The following is a 21,070-nucleotide window of genomic DNA, read 5'->3' on the forward strand; positions in this document are numbered from 1 at the left end:
TGTTCAACTTGAAAGTAGCTCAGCCACTGACTGAAGTGCTGGTGATTGCAGTGCCACACTGGGGAAGAAACAAGCATGTTCTTTTTGATGCTTGATTAGGAGAGGTGCTGCCACTGGGATTTCAGAAGGAAGTGCTATTTTTCCCTCCTCACATCCTGCCTCCTTTCCCAGGGATGCTTCCAAATTGGTTGTACAGTTTGTTTTATCTTCTTCAACTCTTCCAGGGAGAGTCGAAGAAAAGAGAAGGATGAGGCAGCTTTTTGGGGCAGTACATCCTAGCCTTTCACTGTTCTTCCTATACACCAGGATCCCCCCTTAATGTGAAACTTCTGTACTGGCTCCCAAGCTTTCAGGCCCTCCCAAATTTTTTTGGGGCCCTCCTCCCTTCAGGCCTCCCAAATTTGTGTGTCAGAACTGAACTCAGGAAAAAATGGTATGAGGGATATATCTCCATGTTCCAAAGATAGGTGTCACAATTCTAGCCCCAGCATAAAGCTATGAAGTGCTCAATGGGTAGGATACTACAAGCATACTCAGTTAGGGCCCGGCTCTGCTTACCTGTGCTCAAAGCATCAATGTTGCCTGTTGTGCTTTTCAAAATCATGACCAATTCTTTTCTGCTTTTCAGCAGACTAAGATGTGCAGTACAGAAGAAAACATCTTTACTGTTGAAGAAAAAAAAAAAATCTGACATTGAAAAGTATATTTTGAAAAACACATGGCTTTTACTCTCAGTGATGTCAATGTCAAAGCTCCAATTGACTTCAGTGGGAACATGATTGTATCCAATGGGTAAATAATTGCACATATTTCACATCTCATTGTTACTGAAAACTGTTCTTCAAAAAAGGAAAATAATAGCCTGAATTCAGGGACTCTATTAAAAAGTCATTTGAACTGAATTCCAGTTGAAATCACTTTTACAAATGAAAAGATCTTTTTGCTTATTCAAAATTTGCATAATTAGAAAAGCACAAAAGACAAGCATTGCTCTCTATTCCAGTCTCAGTCCTGCTAGTCTTGCAGTGCTTAAGAATATTTCCAAGCCCAAATTTTGTATTTTCTCAGTATATCTGTTTTCTACTAGTCTCAGCATTTTAATGTTTTGAAAAATTCCTCTTGTCAAAAAAATACACTTTCTTGCTTGTTTTTCTTTGTAAAACCTCAGTGTATCTATTCAACATTATTAAACTGTTATCTCAACTGAAATGGGAACATAATCAAAAGGCTGGGTATTATTTATCTTAGCTGTGTCCCCACGTCAGAAAATTAAGACAGTGATGAATTACACATTACTGTACAAAATTTTATTATCAGAGACAAAATTCAAATTTGTTCTGCTTAAAATACAGAAGATAAAGTTTCTCATTTAAAAAAAAAATAAATAAATCCATGTAGTCAGTTCTTAAGAGTGGAATAAAAATTTTATGTTGAACATATACTGGTCCCTTATTTATGGAGTCATTTTCAAAAGCATATCATAGAAAAACACTTTTCCAGTAAACTGTAACAAATTTGTTTATTTTATTTAGTTAATGATTTCATTTGCTGATTCATGTTGTATATTCACTAATTAACATTGTAAGAATAATTCTGCTCTTATTCCCAAATCCTAGGATGCTTCAAACAATAAATGAAAAACCTTGTTAAATTTGGTATTTTTAGATATACTGAGAATCAATATCTCCCCTTTATATGCAAAATATATGCTTTCCATTAAAAAATAAAAAAATAAAAAAAAAAAAGAAGGAAAGAAAAAGAAAAGAGAAGAGCAGTTGGCTCCATATAAAGAAAGTTGTGATTTGAGATTCATCAAAAACACATCACCATATTCTGCACTTGAAACTGGTGACTAAATCACTTTCCATAAAGCTTGCTAGACTGTTTCAGCCAGATCCATGATTTGATACATAATTTGAAGTACATGATTAATTCCACAGAAATCAGGGATACTGCCTACACACCTATATACATGGCTGAGCTGTGATAACTGCTTTTCCGAGTTGAAAATTTTAAGTACGAGTTGTAAGCAAAAGACTAAGCAACAAAAACTTTGTCAAAGCACATGGCAAGAATTAGAAGCTACATATATATGTATATATGGTACATAGAGAAAAAAGTGTGACATAATGCAATGATCTATGTTTCTTGTAAATGAAAATGTCATTCTGATCCTGCAAACACTTGTTTGTGTGAAGCCATCAGTGAATTGTATCTAAAATGAGCCAGCTCCACCTCTAATTTGACAAACTGAATTCCAGAAGAGCACAGATTTGTGAAGTGATGGAAAAATATGTTCTTCTAATTACAGTATTCAGAATTAATCTACGGTTGAGACAGAATTAATAGAGGGAATCATCCGTTACAACCAGCATTAATAACTGCTGGACTTTCTTCTTAAGGTGTCAAAAGATCTTACATGTAGAGTCTCTTGGGGAAATAATGCAATTTATTATCAAGCCTTTATTTTCAGTATTATGATCCATTTATGTCATTGCTGTGTATTAGTGGAATAGATCATTATTTTTCTGGGAAATGGTTTATGTATATGTTATCTTCAGCAGAAATAGAACAATTGAACACCTTTCAGTACAACATCAGACAGGAGCTGCAATCTCTGATTTTATAAAGCTGTATCCACGCTAAAACCTATTGTCCCTCAAACATAAAAACAACATAGCAAAATTACATTTACACATATAATAAAGCTGTCTTTGTACACGGTAGTTATACAGTAATTACAGTGATGTTTCCATTAGAAACTGCTCAGAATATTTTTCCATAGAGTGTCTAAGTCCAAGGAACTCCATCGCTGCTGAAATCTCATGTTTGCAGGAGAAAGAGAGGGTAGTAGGCACTCTTTGCAGTACAGTATTTTGCAGTTCTCCAAACTTATTATAAAGCTTTATCACACTGGAACCAATCACAAAGCATTATTTTAATAAAAAAGAAAAAGAAAAACAAAACAAGTTTAAAAAAGTATTTGTCATCAAATATGTGTTACTGAAACATACATATGAATATGCATACCAGTCTGTACACTAGCCCAGCAGGCACCTCAGGGGAATGTTTTGAAAGCAATGGGTTAGATCCTCAGCTACAATTCACATTAGTCACTTCAAGGGATCTACCTGACCCTGCACTGACAGGATCTGTGGCCACATGCATGCCATCAGTTTGGCTACAGCTTACTTTAAAATTACAGGAGTGAACAAATTAGGTAGATTAAAATGTATTGTACACAACGGAGACTGCGTCTTGGCTCTTGGACTCATCCATTGCACCAGTGACATCCTTATCGGGCAAACCCAAGCAATGCTGTGCAGGAAACGCTAGGGAACTCTTGAGGCCTCCTGGCTCATGACTGCCTTCTGGACCCCCGTCCCCTCTACTGTTACAGTGCTGCTCATCTGTATGTTCTCTACCAGCAATGCTTTGACATCCCTAGGACACAGCGTACATAAAATAAGCAAAGCATTCAGAAATACTTTTGCAACGTCGCACTTCAGTCATTACAAATCAGCAAAGTATGAATGCTATTTTCTGAGAAATGACACTACATCTGAATCACAACATTTGCACATGGGGGTGGTTTTCACCTCGTCCCACTGAAACCAGCCCACATGGAAGTGTTTTATAAATCCGACCTCAACTGTATTACAATGTAGGGTGTTCTGAGGTCAAGCTGCCCTCCAGTGCCAGTATGAAGACACAAGATGGAGTTAAGTTCAACCAATTTCTTTGAAATATACTCGACTTAAAAATTCTGCTCTAACTAGGGCACGTGGTCTTACTTCGGTCAAAAATCCTGACACATAGCAGTCCCTTCCTTCCCTTCCTTCTCACTGAAAACTAAATTCCTTGTGTCAGCGTAGACTGTTTGCTCAAGTCAGAGTGGTTTTACTGGATTTCATTATTGGTTTGAAGCTTTGCAGAAGGTTTCACATTCATGTTAGAAACAAGGTGGCTAATGTTTTTTTTCCCCAGATTTGTATGCAAAGAGAGAAGTACACAGACACTAGTGCCATACAGGTTTGCACAGGCTCTTTTTTTTTTTTTTTTATTAGAACAATAACTACTATTATTGCTATTACCATAGTAATTTGAAGTGACATCCTTCCAAATCCTTTGTTAGAAAAAGGCCTGAGAAACTCATGGCACATTCTCAACATTAACAAAAATACCATAAAGATTGTCAGTGTCCCTATGCAAACTTGAAAACTGAATAAATTTTTTGACTGTTTGAAATGACTTCTGAACAACTGACACTACAATATTCGAGACCTTTACAAAGATTTTGGTCAATATTTTCCTGTTGGGATAACCACAGTGCAGGGATTTAATTTTTTCTGTGCAATGCAGGCTCACTAGCTCGACCTGTTGCCAAGATTGCTCAATGCAACAATGCTAATCTCTCAAAATCATCCACAACCCATAGGCAGCAAAGTGACCTTCTGTCCCTCATTCCTAATGGAGATAAACTTGAATGGGGCCTCTGCACTTCAGGGGTTCCCAGCTGCCTTCCTGACCCAGGTGGGCTGGTGGTAGCAGTGGATGACACAGCCAGCAGATTTCAGACTACTCCACCTAAGGCTGGGGAACAGCCTGTATTCAGCCTGTATTTAGGCTACAAAGCAGCAGGACAGTCATTTTATTCCTTTGTGCTCATACTGACACTGTGGCTATAAACCCTGCTTTAGGACAGGCAGCCTGATATTCTGCATACTCCCAAAAGAAGTGGAGGTAAGTTGATTACATACATAAACAGTTTTCAAAGCCACATTGCTTTTCATCAAAGAGAAAGCTCCACATTTGACTCAAAGTCTATTTTCACTGACTGCAGTATTGGCTATGATCATGTGGAAAACCAACACCTCACAGATACTTAAACAAAGGCACCCTCATCTGCACATACTTGCTTTGCTGTATTCTATCCACATAATCAGACTTACTGACATTTTATGGGAAAAAGATCTCTACAGAGGATTTTTCACATACACACACACACATATATACGTACAAGATTTTCTTTCTTTGATTCTTTACTATCAAGGATTTAGTTGTATGGTTCAGGATCCTTGCTGTGAAAGCTCCTTTCTGCATCAGTGGACATAGTTCCTTTGACATACTAAAGCTCAGTGAAATATCCAAAACAGCCCAAAAGCTACACAAAATTCATCTGCAGTGTCCATCGTAGTATTGGAATTCTTGCTATATTCACTGAAAAGATCATCAAAGGTCACAAATATGTATGTACTTAATGACATCTGAAGTTTTTTCATCTAACTCAGTCAAAATTAATGTTCGAGTATTCCCCATAATAGCAGAAGTGACATTTCATGTCAGAAGCAAGCTTCCATATTGTTCTGCTCTCGTCTCAATTAGTAGCTACTATCATTTTAATAGCTGTCAGCAGTGGATATAAGAATAATTCTACCAAGCACTTCTACAAAGTAATAGGCTGAGAATTTTTGTAGTGGACAATGTTATAAAAATACAGTAGGTTGCCATATTGTTATGCCAGCATAAAATTGTGCCCATTCATATGTCTCCCTATATGATTTAATGAGCCATAAAAATTAATAACTGCAAAGGATCCTGAGTCACACAAAGGCTAATCAGACACAGGGCCCATGAAATCTCTATAAAATGACTCCCAGGCTTGGGTGAGGGCCACATCCACACTGGCTCCACATTTTGCAGCATCTCCTCTCACTAAATAAAAAGAACAAATTTAAATACTGAATTTGAAAATGCTGAGAAGTTTGGGGTATTTGGCTTCCTCATCACAATCCAAATTATAAAAATGGGGCCAATCTTTAGATAAGAACAAAGGAAATAAAAGGACCAGTAAAGGAGAGAGAAAAATCAATAAGATTAATAGATTTTTCTAAGCAGACTGTATTAGAGTTTTCCATGAGGTATCAACCATTCTTTCACACATAGCTGTGTGGAAGTTCTTACAAAAAAGTTTCTAAAGACATATAATTAAATGCAAGGGGACTGAGTATTTTAGAAAACAGCTGTAGTTTTGTTGGAGTTAGTCCATTTAAATTTAATCCCAATTCAGTATGAAACAGCAAAATACAAAATATAAAAATAAAAATAATAAGGAATTATAATGGAAATGCTAACTCAAACTTAACTATAGCAGTAATACCAACATTACTATAATACAACAATTATAAGCAATACATTAGTAGGTATGTAGATACATGTAGGGCTTGATAGTTGTGGTAGACCAGTTGCTCAAGGCCACTAAATTATTAATTTACATCGAACATCAGCTAAATGTGCAAGAAACTTCAACTTTAATGAGCAACAGTGGAAATTTCTGTAAACTGTGCAGAATACACAGGCTGAATTATATTTCTGACTTTGGAACATATTGTTAGTTTGCCCTTTATCAGTGGAAAGACCAGAAACTTCTATGTGCAGCCTGGAGGTATGTGGTTTAATCTGTGGTGATGAAAAACAAAAGTCATCAAAGACAATCTTGAATAGAATATGAAATGGACAGACCATTATGCACACTTCTTTTCTCTGAAATCCCCAAAGCAATTTATGTTTGAGGGCTTGGTTTTCGTCACACTCTTTGGATATTATAATTTTGGGCTTCATTACAGGATAAAGGCTATATTAAAGAGGCTCCATTTTGCTTGCTTTTTTAATATAACAAATATGCATATGATTTCGTTCAGTAGAAATTAAAAATGTTACACTATATACTGGCATTGAGGTTGAGTTTGGTCAACCACATAAAATAATACTTTGCAGTCTTAAATGCCTTTCATCAGAGGATATTCAAGTGCTTTGCTAACATTAGTGAAGCCTCACAACACCCCTGTGAGGTAGGTAAAACACATAGGAGAAGGAGGATTTCATTCAACATGGACATGATAACGTCTCTGGGCATTATGTTCACTAGCACTGCAACACATCACAGAGCTTTAGGGCTTACTATAAGGCAAAGAGTTAACTGTGCAAGAGCACAGGATTCCCTCTTCTTTTAGTTAAATGTGGTCAAGCTAACATAACGAATGGTGAAGCAAATGACCACATATGCAGTTCATCTGCAAACAGCATCTTCTGTGCAGTAGAAGACACAAAATAAGAGGCTCAAGACACGTGCTTTAGCCCATGATAACAGTAGGGCAGCTTAGTTATGGGATGTTTCTACCAGTTCTTGAGGATCAGAGTGCCAGACAGCCCAGAAAGCAGTACTGTCTCCACACAACTCTGATAATGCCTGAAGATGCTGGGTTTGGGTTCTTTTTGCACTAACATTACAATTCAAAAACAACAACTGCTACTCTAAAGCATTTTGGTAATTTCCATGCCCTGTGAAGGAAACAACCAAATACAATGCCTATTCTAATTAGACTGGACACATGTTCCCAATTTACAAGCAATGATGTGGTCAGATGGTTGTGATGGGCTGGGATAAAGAAACACTGTTATACATCTACAGTCACACTCTGAAGCTGCTGCAACCTGCCTCCTGTAAACTCCCTATAGCTTTGTTGCTTTTTTTTCCTCCCTTCATGGTGCAGACATAGGAGAGTACTTGACCCTAAGATGCATCAGTTTTTTCCTTAACGCGTAGCACCAATGATGCAGATGGTCTTTGTACAACAAGCATTTTCACTGCATAACTGATCTCACAGATTAATGACTGAGAAAAAAAAAGAAACAGGCATATGATTAAGAAAAGCATCACTCATCTAGAGCAGTCTATATGAAATACAAGGAAAGAGAAAACAATGTTCACAGTATTAGCCAGTACAAATAAATCCACACACACACATCTTTCTCTGTATTTCACTTTTCTAAGTTGGTGTAAAAGGTATATCCCATATTTTCAAAATATTGCCCACATGGAGACTCTGATTTCTCTATTATAATAAAACACTACTGCAGCCAATCTACAAGATTCAAGACAGCTCTTGATTAATTTTGTCTTTGAATGCAAGACATTCTCCCCTTTTGCTAATTTCCATTTGAATCTTTTCTTTGTTTATAAAATTTGTGCATTATCAGCTGCATAAGTCATTACTGCCCAGGTTAGGTGACCGATCATGGATACCACTGCCTTGTAAAATTGCTCAGAAGAGGTGGTTCGTGGATTCTATAAAATCAATGCAAAGTTCTCCTCATAAACACTGCATACGTTCACAACTAAAACTACATGGTTTCACTGATCAGCAGTGAATAAATTTATATAATTATAGTGCATCAATGATGTCCTCTCTTATTCTCATTTTCAATCTCTCCTCCCACAAAATGCTAATTTAAATATAGGAATATGGAGATTGCAGATACATACATGACAAATGGCAACTCAGAAAATGAGCTGGCACCCTTGTAATCATTAAAAGACAATCTCAGTTGTGGACTAATTGGCAGGTAATGGGAAAGACAACTTTATATCTCATACTGCCCAAAGTTGGAAGCCTTCTGCATTTCCTTTTCCTTTCCTTCCTTTTGTTCGTTGCAACATTGATTGTCGTAGATAGTCTTTGTGCTTTGTATAATGCCCATTGTTGATGTAACTGGAATTCACATACAAAATGTGGCTGTTATACATAAGCATGCTAGAATACAGGCAGGGACAATACAAGCATGCACAAAATAGTCTTTGAAGGTTTTTTTTGTTTGTTAGTTTTTCTTCACAATTTACATGCACCACTTAATATCATGTTTGGTTGTGTACACTGAGGACTGGATTTCACAAGCATTCATGACCTTCTCTTCTGAAAAGCTTCTTGACAATTTCACAAGAACCCAGTGTAAAACAAAACAAATCAAAAACCAACAAACAAAACACAATTAAGAAAAAGGAAATAGAAAACTTCTCCCTGGAATCTGATCTTGTCTTCATGATTTTAACGCTGAACATTTCTAAAATTTCTTTTCCTTTTGCAGAGCTTCAGGTTAAAAGTTCAGTTGGAAAGACAGATTAGTGTGTCAAGGATTTTCTTAGCCACTGGAATAGTTCTTCCTTATAAAGCCTTTGCCACCGTACGTTGGCTTCCACTGTTTCCACAGCACGAGAGAAAGAGGCAGCAGTTCCCTCTTCATAACTCTTTATAAAGTTCTTTAGCTGGAAATACAATTTAACAGGTTAAATTTGCAAGAACTAAAGAAAGTAAATATTTTCAGTTCATGTAAACAAGTCAGGCATTTAGGACAAACCTCCACAATCACCACTGCAGTAAATGTTCTATCATGTAGAAGGATTTAAAAGGAAATGTAATAAGACAGCAGACTGTCAATTATATGTGATGCAATTGCTTCAAATTGCACTGGAAGATATTGACATGTCAGTGCTGGATCACATTAATATCATTTCCTCCACCTCTCGTAGGAAACCTCTCGCTGCTGCACTGCGCAAACAGCTGGGCTGCTCTGAACTTTTTTCCTACCTAAGAAACTAAACTGGGAGCACTCTAAGTGCTTCTAATTCAGGTGTATGTGTAAATGTCAGTAGAATGCAGCCCTGATGCTCTTTGGTTCAATCAAACTTCATACCAAATTTATTTACTTTTGATTTGCAGAACCCTTTTTATGATATAGTACAAGCTGGTTGTTTAGAAAAGGAAGGGATCGTTACAGTGGAAAGAGGATGGCAACAAAGCAAGTGGGCAATCATCTTTGAATCTTTTTTTGATCTTTGAATGTCTGTAACAGATTCTTTCCCTTATGAGAAAACTTTGATCTTTTTTTCAGCAAACTGAAAAGGCCTCTTCTCATGTATACTCAAATTATAGCACTAGCCCCTGGATTATTATAGCTGATGGCACTGGTGTGCTTTGAATTACTGTTCTTTTTAAGTGAGAGCTGCAAGGCTGATCTGCACAGTAGGTTGCTGGTTATATTGACTTGTATAAAATTAGGTAGTTTTAGCTGCAGTTATTCATGATTAGTAAATTTTTGTTTCCTGGTGATACCAGAATCACCTTGTGTGTTTAAAACTAACTTCCAACTGCTTTCCTTTGTGTATGGGCTGAAAACTGAAAAAGCTGGTCCTGCAGCTATCTCATTCCCATCCCAGCCAAAAGGATGGGAGGGACCTGGGAACTATCAAAATCAGACCTTGCCTGATCTCTGCAGTTTTTATAACAATATTTTACTTGTCCAGTTTCTTTTCTGGGAAGTATAAACAGGCAGCCTGCTAATGCTATCATGAGGTAGAAACTGAGAGTACAGAAAGCTTCCTTTTGCAGGTCAGATACTCAAGTGTTAGCCAGGACCATCCTTCCCAGCTGGGTAGCCTTGAGGAGACAGCTGTGGCTCTTCCCAAAGTACCAGCGGCCACTTGACTTGAGTGCATACAAATGGTTGGGCACAAATATCGCAGCAGAATTAGAGGTCAACTAACAGTGATTATGCTGGGTATGAATCATTTGACCCATTCGGGGTAAAACTGAGCAGAGCATAAACAGAATGTAAGGCAACTGCACAAATACCTTAGTCAGGGCAGGTGTTAATTTAAAGTTAAAAATCTTGACAAACTAAATAAGGAGCAATTAGCATTTAGAACAAATTATTGTGATGCCATTTGATCAGAATAGCAGGGTTTACAGCTTTTCTCATATTGAAATACGGTAGGCAATAAAAAAACAGTGAAGGCTCTTGTAGCTTCTCCTACTTTCACCACTGAGGTTTTTCTTAGGGCTGCTCTCTGCAGCATCAGCTAACCTGGACAGAAAGATCTCTTGTTCAGTTTCTCAACCAAAAGTAGAGAAAAAAAATAATAAAAATAAAACAAGTCCTACTCATCCAGCCAAGCCTTCACTCCAGAGTTATTTCTAGTTTTTCTTTCAACATCAGAACACTTAAAAGCGAGATCCCAATCTCCTATGTAAAGTATACTATATTTTAGAGATGTAAAACCCTGTTTCAAGTTAAATTCAGCTAAGGGCCTGTCACATCTTAGTGGCAGAAAAATAAAGAATTACTGTAGCAAGATCCTGCCAGATGAATGGAAGAAATGCAAAATTTTAGAGTACCAAGAGCTACCTATACTACCCACTTCCTGGCACATCCCCTACACATTGGGGTGCCTTTGCAGTCTGTTCCTCATCCTCATGCTGTCCAACTCCAGCTGAGCAGCCAGGGTTCCTACAAAAACACTGACTCTCCCAGTCATTCAGTGCTGCCCCTGACTGAGTGTAAAGGAACCCAAAGTTACTCCTTGTCCCTCCAGGCCTGCTTTCATTCAGCAGACACTTTTCTTCAGCTTCTCTGACCTTAGCAGCTGCTGTCACCTAATTTCTCCTGCCCTGTTCCATCAACAAAAACAGCCTCACATACTGGAATTCACTTAAAATTACCTCTCTTAGCTCTTCTTCAGTATTAAGGAATTCTGTGACCCCACTGATAAGCTTCGAATTCATAAATAATGCTTCTCCATACCTGTAAGGGCAAAAAGAAGATTCAGAGAGTTAGTGCAAGAACCAGGCCAGCTGAAAATGAGAACATAGTCTTCTGTAAGCAAGGGAAGATGTGGGACAGTTCTGGAGGTCCAAGAGTATAGCATTGGAATCAGACATTGTCATTCAGTGTTTCATGCCGGAAACCTGAACTGAGACCTACTTCTAAACTGAGTTCTTGATAGTTAACTTTTAGTCAGACACTACTAAGCAGAATGGGCTTAGTAGCTTTCCATGTCATGACACCAAGAAGTTCAAAATACAGTCACCACAGAAGGAGAGAAACAGCAACTAAGGAGAAATATTCTGAGGAGCTGTACCATTACCATAGACTTCTGGAATTGCTGCAGCTTTCCCTGCATTTTCCATTCATCCACTTTATCTACATTACAAATAGCCTCTGGATAAGTGAACTGAGTCAAATCCTCTTGTTCCAGTACCTTATAATTAAATTAATGCTGATATAAAATAATAGTGCTAAAATAATTCCCAGGGCCATGATGTAACATGCTCAAAGAACCAACCTGTCAATGAAAATTCAAAAGCTTGAGCAAAGAATATTTAGAAGCCAATTTGTTTTTACTGGGTAGGATATTCAATGGCAATCCACAATGACATTCTATGGGTAGTTTGAAACTGGCCATTCAAACACTACTCTTCCACCTTCTTGTCCACAAGCTTTTTTTGATCCCCCCAGACAAAGCAGCTACATCGCTTAAAAGATTAACCAGACTACCCCTGAAGTTTTGCATCACATGTTGGAATAGCTTGTGATAGTGTTTTTTTCCAATGTTTCTAGTGTGGAGAATGCAATACCACTGGAAACCGAAAGTAAGTGTTCAAGTTAGACATCAGCATAGCAAGTGGCACTTTACAAATAGTTGTACTTATCTACACATACATCCAAAGCAATATCTAGCTAATCTGAACCGCACTGTTTTAAAGAATTCAGTTCTCTTGTCAGACATGCATAAGTAATGTTAATAGACTTCATTACAATTAAGTTTATCCAGGGGAACAATTCAGTTTGTACCCTGCTTTTACAAACTGATAGAGAGGAGGCATTCAAAATTCAAAGTGAAATGAACTAGCACAGACACAGCTTTCTGTTCTGCTTCTATTAGCCCTAAATTAATTACCCTTAAATACCTAAGTTCTGTAAGCCAGAAAGTCATCCAAAAGGGAGAGAGAAAGAGAAAGGGAGAGGGACAGGCACAGAGAGAGGAATAGAGAGGGGGAAAGAAAAGAGAAATTATGTTTTTTGAGAAGTTTCTGTTTCAAGGAAGGTGTGTGCTGTGTTGCTTGCTACCTTGAGCTTGTATGAAGGGAAATATTGCGATAGAGACCAACAATCCTACTTCCTGACCACTAATACCCATGAATTATTCATGAATATTTCAGCAAGTACATGTCTTTTTCCAAAAACTTCAGTCATACTGACATATAGAGTCATCCAGAGGCAAACGCCTCCTATGGGAAGTAGGGATTTCATGGTCCTTTAAGCACGTTTAGGCTTTCTAACAAAGCCCTTTATTATTACATTCTCAGCTTAGCCTCATAATTGACTGCTTGGAAAATTGGAAGCTGTTCTTGATGGGGTCTTTTGACAAGGTTACCAATCCACTTTAGAGAAGCAACCTCATGAAAACCATTGCAAGGTTTTTATTTTTTTTGCAGTCTGCATTGTAGCCACAGTGTGAGCAAGTAGCAAAATTCCTTCCATTGAAAACTATGCCTTTGTGAAGACCTACACTGATTACTGACGGTTATGCATATTTGGTAAAAAGTCAGCCACTAATAGCAATTTTGAAACAGCCTCTGCTGGCAAACCTTCTCGTAAGGATACATCCTAAAATAGTACTTTGCAGGTGAAACATAAAAATTAATATAAATACGTGCGAAAGCATTTTGTCTTGCAAATATCAGTCTTCCTACACTTCATAGAAAAGACAAAGGCTCTTCAGAAGCAGAACCTTAAACTCTTCCTGGAAACATTATAGAGTCATGGGCCATCCTGTACCTGTGGGGAAGTGATCCTCCAATGCCTTAACGCTTGTACAAGCTTTGTACTTGTGTGAACTGAACTTGGAAGGCAGCATATTCCATTTACTTTGGACAGATGCAAATGACTTCCCACGTATTGACAAATTCCCCCCAAATGACAAATGATTCAGCACTTGAGAATGAAGGAATTCTTATAGGCACTGTTAGAGTAAATTTTCACCCACATGCACACATGATCAAAATAATTTAGAGGCCCAAATATTGCACACTCAGCTAACAGTTCGAGCATAGAACTTTCAATTCTCTTTTTCACACTTCTGTAAAACCTGGCAGTCTTACTCCCACTGACAAAAGACATATAAGGCACCTTAGTTTCTATGTAACCTTTGCAAATGAAATATAAGTGTTTTTTAAAGACTTCCAACATTATTGATATCTTCTGGGCAATGCATATATAAGTATAATGTAAAATTATAAAGGGATAATAATATTTTGTTGTCATTCTAAGTGTTTGATAAGCAGTGTTTTAAAGTTACAGGAAATAGTGTTATAGCATAATTCAATTGCCCTCAGCTATTTCATATTACTATCTGATATGACAACATCTTTTATAATAAATTCAATGGAAAATACCATAGAGATATCATCTTATTAAATTAATGTTTATTACAAAGTATTACAGTTTTAAATAAAGTTAAATGATGAATTATAATGGCAGAAAAACGTCTTGGGACAGAGTATACTTGAACTATAATTCAGCAGTAAAGCTTGCATTTTAATAATGTACCAGTGTGTAAAGCTTAAATTAGAAGCCTAATTCTGCATTTAATCATGTATTTCACTGAATATTTTAAGGGACAAGGTGTTAGACCAATTCTACCCTCTGCAATTCTCTCTTAAAAGGTTTTAATCTGTAATTACAAAATGAAATTATTTTCAATAGGCGTCACACATGCTTGTATGAAGTATTTCATTCCACTGCATTGAAACCTTTGGCAATTGACAGAAACTCAACTGGATGTCCCTTTCAGAAAAATGCAGAGTGTATGTCAACTAACACAATCCTTTTGATGACTCTGACTAGTGTTTGGAGATCAAACTGAATGAATGTAATACAAAGCCCATGTTGGGCAAAGACATGGCTATTGGGCCAAGACTCTGCTATTTTCTCATTTAAGAAAAAAAAAAAAAAAAAAAGAATACAACAGGTTTTTCGATGAGGCCTTGCTGATTGCTGTGAAGTCAGATAACACAGTGATGCATACCAAATGAGATAAATAAAATTATACTTTTAAGTGCAGTTAAACTATCTAAAATTAAAACCTGTACACACAAAAAAAAATGCATCTGGCATAATTTTATAAACATTGTCCATTTGCCTACGCTGGTTAACTGTGGCCATGCTTAAAATCACAGGTGTTAGCTAGGTTGGCAGATGAACATACTTGCTGAGGCAGGACACTTATGCATATGCAACTTCTGCATATGTGTTTGCAGCAATATGAATTTTGACAATTTATGCCTAAATTATTTAGGCATAAATCCCTGTATAAACTCCTGGAGGAACACAAAAAATTAGCTCCTATCCTGTGTATAACAAACTGCACTGGGCAGCACTTGGCTGCCATCTACTTTCTGTATAAAAGTCCAGAAGAAAAGGGGATGACATGATATTAGCATCAGACTTCCTTTTGAAAGCAGAAATATTTCAAGAATAGTGTTTTTGTTGTTGTTGTTGTTGTTTTGTGTTTTTGTTTTGTTTTTGTTTTTCCACAGTTGAATAAATGTGCTTCAAAAAAAAAAAAAATATATATATATATATATATATATATATATATATGTTGTTTTTTGTTTTGTTTTTTTTCTACCACACTTAAAATCCCTTTGGGAACTACTGCTTTTTTATCTGTGTAAACATAGAACTGCAGCACCAGACATGCATCTAGAATTCATTATCATAAGCACAGATACAATACAGTAACAGGTATATATATATATATATACAGATGATCTCTAAGAGAGAAATGTTTCCATGAATGTTTGATAATATATGAATACATGTATTTGTGACTCCTGTGTATGCATTTCATATTTAGAGACATATTTCTATTTACAAATAAAAAGAGAGTGGGTTAGATTCAGGAACTTAAATGAATAAATACATATACAATACTTACATGAATTACATCAAAACAATAAAACAAAGAAATTTTTTTTTTTTTTTTATCTTTACCTGGCATTTAATATTTTCCATTTTTCTCTGAAAAACTTCCAAGCAAGATCCCTTCCATGTGGATTTCGAGCTACATGGATTATCACATCAATTGCATCCTGATCCAGGACAACTTCTGAGTTGAGAGACAAATTCAAAAGCCTGGTAGGAATAACAAGGAAAAAAAAATCCTATTTAGATCTGCCAATGCATATTCTGACAACAGCATGTCTAAAAACTCTCAGAATAAACAAACAAACAAACAAACAGTTTGTTTAAGTCTCCAGGTTTCTTGGTTTATTTCTGTAATTCCAAAGATCAGACATATTTATGAATCAGAATAAACTTTAGTTTTGGTACGGAATGCTGGTACTACCATAGCTGGAGGGATGGAAAAGGATTTCAGTAAAAGCTGAGTGGAACCTTCCTTGAAATCAATAAGATCAGACTGGTCAATACATTTATATAAAGGCTATGCCAACAAAACATAACAATTATTATAAGGTTTCAAACACCTCTTATGAATTTAGAACAATTCAGAAGTGAAATGACATAATATGTTCTAATTTTCATGTGTAATAATGCAAAAACATGGGACAGTTTACATAGATGCCTGTGCTTTAAAAGCAAAGTTTTCTTCATTTAAACTGAAGCTCAGGTGATGATCCATAAATATTGAAATGATTATCAGTAACAGATACATAATGTTTTGTACCTATTGAGCAAATTTCTGTCATCACTGCAAGTTAAGGCTTCTAATAATATTTTTTTCTCAGACACTGCTATGGTAGAATGAAATTTCATCCAAATGAATTCCCATACATCTTCATCCATCAGTGAAACTCCTGTACAGTAGACAATGTCTCTCACATTAAGTGGGATTCTAAAAAAGAAAACAGTAATAGCACTGTGTTAAATAAGCAGCTTCTTGACACTGGAAACTAAGGAAGAACATCACTACTTTTAGGAGACTCCAAAATTAAAGTGCAACAGTAATCACTTTTTGGAAAACTACATTTACATCTCTTTACTTCCACCAAAATCTTCCCAGACATCCGGATGGATTTTCTAATAGGCAACACATGCTTGTCATTCCTTTCATAACCATCATTTTGTCAAAAGGATATAAATCATGGTTGTCCAGTTCATCAACATGTAACGTACCACATAACCTACAGGACAGGTAACATAAGCTCTACAAATTAGCTTGGGATCTTATCAGCCTGCTGCTGGGCTCTGCGCCAAAACTCCTCTTCCTGTCCTTAGTAACGAGGTTTCAAAGTGGGAGCTGATCAGCCAGAAATTCCTCCTTGCTTGTGTTGTAAAGTGCTTCATACTCATACAGGAACATACAAGTAAGGAGAAAATTCTACTTAAAAATGGTGTTTTCAGAAGCAAAGAAAATTCAGAGATCTGTTCATTTACTCTTCTTATCTATAGTAATACAAAACCAGCTATGCTACAGGATGGTTGTGAGCTGATGAGCTACTAAAGTACTACAAACTCAGGCTACAGTTTTTATAAACAGCTTTTTAAAGCCAAATTCAGACTTAGTATAGGATATGCATTTGTACTGTTTTCTTCTAAAAAGATCTCAGCTGGGCTTTGAATTTCCTACCTTGCTAATATTTCTTATAAGCATAGAAGCCGAAGCATTTGACGGCTGCAGGGTATTCCTTCAAGTAAAGCTAGACCTTTCTCATATGCTTCTGATTTGAAGGAAAATGCACCCTCTTTTTGCCGGTAAAAATTGTAGCAAAATACCCTTCTCTGGTTACTAATAGCTAATAATATTTATTACTAATAATAAATACTAATACTAATCACCTTTGGAATTTCATATGCAAAATCTCTTTAGAGAATCTAGAAGTACAGAAAGCTGCTGTCAGTGTCTGGGCAGTAATACAGTGGGACAGAGAATGAAATTTCTACTGTAAAACTTGATATAATATCTTATGCAGCACAGAAAGAAAAGATGTCATTACTATTTTAAGCCTTCACCAACATTTACACCAGAGACCAGACCACACCACTCAAGAATCAAAGTTCTTTTACTCCCCATCTATTTGCCCCCCACACATAAATAAATACATAAAGTCTTTCCACTGAAACGTTATATTGACAGGCCCTATTTAGTGGTGCTCTTTTAAAGAAGCTTCAGCTGATTCTTTTGGCCATATTTGAACCCCTGGAAAATAAAACCAGCATTGTTTTCTAACATTTCAAAATGTTGATTGCTCATCAGTACTTCAGAAGGAAGGAGGCAAAGCAGGAAAGTCTATGTTGATGACTGTGAAGGGATAAAAATTGTTGTTGCATCTAAGGGGTTAACCAGTCCCAACAACCATGATGTTTCTTGAAGAAAAGAATATAAAGAATATGTAGCTAAATCAAAGCAAACAGGAAAGAAGTGCACTCCTCCTCCACCTGGCTGAAGACCTTTGGGCAATTAATGCCTGCTGCTTTTTTGCTATTCTTTTTCTAAGTAGTAACATAAGGTTGCTACTAAAAAAAAAATAAATAAAGCCTACGATTGAGACTTTATTCATGTTCTTGGCCATCAGTGTGGTCATCAGCTCTGAGGACACATCTACAGGTCCAGATGCAGGTAGTCACATAAATTCTGCTTATGCTGAACTGACACAGATCAAGACTGTGTGTCTTCCTGGAAAATTTTTAGCATGCACCCATGCTAATAGAGCCACACAGGGCTGATTCAACTACTGCTGAATGCTATTTTGCATTTGATGCAGACAAATCCAGACACTTACTCAGGAGCAAACTCTCCAAAGAAAAACTGAAAGGGTAGGCAAGAGAAATGTAATCCATTGTGAAATTACTAGGAATATGAAACTTCTAATTGTGTTTAGCACATATCAGCAACATTGTCTTCTAAAACAAAACTAGAGGTGCAATGGCTCACCTCTGCCATGAACTGCAACTAACTAACCACAGTGGATTACTGCTATTGTGCAGATCCTGACATGATCCAAGATCTTATTGTTTCCTCCCACCACCAAATCACTGTGTGGTAACATCTCCATCCCCAGCTGTCCCACAAAATCAGCATTATTATGGTTATGACCACGTATTGTAAGCAATTCCAACATGTCACCAAGACTTAGCTGGGACCTCCAAAAATGCAAGTTCCATAGTTCGGTTAAGAACACTCCTTTCTATCTTCTTAGATTTTTTTAATTTTTTTTTGTCAGTCACGTTCTGAAGACCTAAAAAGCTTGCACTGGAAAAAGTTAGTAACTCTCCTCAAATTTATTCAGGATCAGTCAGCCTTGGCTTATATTGAGTCTAAGCAATTGCTCCTGCAGTTCCTACAGAACTGTTACACCAAGACCAAGGAAACCAGACAATTCTGAAAGTTGTCAAGAGCCATTAAAAGCGTATGTTTAGACATACATATCTAGTGAAGAAGACAAGCTATCATTCTCATGAGCCTTTCAATACCACTGAGTTTTGATTCCCCCAAACTGAGTTATCATTAGTAAAATGTGAGTTTGATTATCATTTCGAGAATTATCCAGTGAGTTAGGTACCACATTTCTATTTCACACCAATGGAATTCATATTTCTAACTTGAAAGTCTATCAGTAAGCCCATGTTGGAATATTTCAAACATTAATGAGTCTCAAGAGTTTAATTTTCCCCTGCTTCCTGTCTCTTTCAAAAAGCAAATGCAAAAGAAATTGAATATACTGGAGTGTATAATAGAAAATTGACTACATACTTTAACACAAGAAATCAAGAAACACTAAAATTAATACAGTAGGTATTTAGGTGCTGCCACTGTGTTGGATTATATTACTAGAGATGAGGCTTAAAGTTTTCTTAAAAACTGCAACTCTGTCAAAACCTTGGGTCAGCAGTTACAGTAACATAAATACACAGCCATGTACACATACATGTACACTGAATAAAACTCGGAAGTGATATTATTTACCATTGTGTTGTGATTTTCAGAGTCACTGGGTTATTTGTAAAGCACAACTTCCTTGCCAGCTAATGTCTTTTTTTTTTTTTTTTTTTTTAATTTTACTTTGGGATTTAATACAGTGACAGGAGTCAAAAGAACAAATGCTAACTGAACCGGAGTAGGAGATGCTTCCTGATCATAGGACCAAACTGGTTGCCCCAAATCTGTCTTACCACACGGTATCTGAATATGAAGAACTGAACCCAGTCAAGCTTTATGTTAATGACAGAAAGCACTTCATATCTTGACACACAAACACTAAATCATTTTTTAGAAGCACATGTAGTTCTTGCTGAGCATCAACAGCAGAAATGCTGTCTTTGGTTTACTGTGAAAGATGCAACTTGGACAACCGACTCCCTAAAGAACTTTAAGGCACCTGGAAAAAGCACCTCTTTTTAGGTCGATTTTGCCATTAATTCAGGTAAGAAGGAACTGTATGCTGGAAGGACTGTCACTCTGTGTTTGGGTCCAGTCAGAAGCAGAGGTAACTCACGGTGGATCCTAAACCCCAGAAAGGTCAGCATTCCTCACTTGTGAGGTTTACATTTTTGAAAGTTACATCAAAACAGATTAACTCCGTAGGCTTTCCCAGCTACTCTCCTTTATATCCTAAGTAGTGATTTTAGACCCACAGGATCGTTTCAGTGCTCTGAGAAGGAAGAAGGACTTAACAATAAGTGATGGCACTGATCCCATGCCTGCAGCCTAGATGTCACTATGTTTAAGAAAACTCTACTGCAACCAAATTTGTGTATCATACTCACAATGCTCCAGTCGCTTCAGGGAAAGTTTTAGGTCTCTCTGTATAAGCTAAGTCATTAGGATAGTGTGAAAAAAAATCAACCCCCACAAACGTTGAAACAACTACTGATGTTAAAAGCTACAGCTTTAGAAATGATGAAACTTACAGCTATGAAAAGCTACAAATTACTCCTGTGAGAGGCTTGTAATCAGAACCGTAGACAGGGGGTTCCCTTCTGTGGAAATGAAAATTGTGAAAATGAAAATGTGAATATCCCAAAAGTAATTTAACTATTGCCTCAATAGAGAGCTTTCTAATTGAATTTTTTCCATTTGTAGATTTTTGCTCTCTCCCCTCTCCAATCATTAGGTGCCATTGTTATCTAAACATATAAAATCTTCCCAGTGTGTAGATTTTTAAAATTTTATAGATTAAAGAAAAATGGTTTTCCAAAACTGCAGTTCCATTGCACTGGATCAACACAGAGAACATTATCCCTCTGTATTAATTGAATCAAGTGGATAAAATTAACTATTGTTTCAGTGTTACTTAGGTAGTAACACTGTAGAATGTATCCCCTTCTTATATTAAACCTCATCTGGGCCTTCAAGGCTGCTCTTATTTTTAAAGAGCTAATATGATTGATGGATACTTCAGAAGAATAAAGACAAAGATTAACTTTTGAA

At 36.7% G+C, this 21,070-nt stretch overlaps 1 protein-coding gene across 4 annotated transcripts in view; it reads right to left on the minus strand.

The window, feature by feature from the left end:
- Positions 1 to 1,292: 1,292 nt before the first annotated feature.
- The window catches only part of TRHDE (thyrotropin releasing hormone degrading enzyme), a 207,080-nt gene continuing 187,302 nt past the window's right edge, over positions 1,293 to 21,070 (minus strand). For all 4 annotated transcript variants that reach the window (XM_068669186.1, XM_068669185.1, XM_068669184.1 and 1 more), the window contains 4 exons: positions 16,367 to 16,534; positions 15,673 to 15,813; positions 11,337 to 11,418; positions 1,293 to 9,103 (listed from right to left, as the gene is read on the minus strand). In XM_068669186.1, the coding sequence (XP_068525287.1) occupies positions 8,960 to 9,103; positions 11,337 to 11,418; positions 15,673 to 15,813; positions 16,367 to 16,534 (535 nt within the window). In that variant the 3' untranslated portion in view covers positions 1,293 to 8,959. The remainder of the gene's footprint in view (positions 9,104 to 11,336; positions 11,419 to 15,672; positions 15,814 to 16,366; positions 16,535 to 21,070) is intronic.

Source organism: Anas acuta, chromosome 1, assembly GCF_963932015.1.
Source record: "Anas acuta chromosome 1, bAnaAcu1.1, whole genome shotgun sequence".
Taxonomy (NCBI): domain Eukaryota; kingdom Metazoa; phylum Chordata; class Aves; order Anseriformes; family Anatidae; genus Anas; species Anas acuta.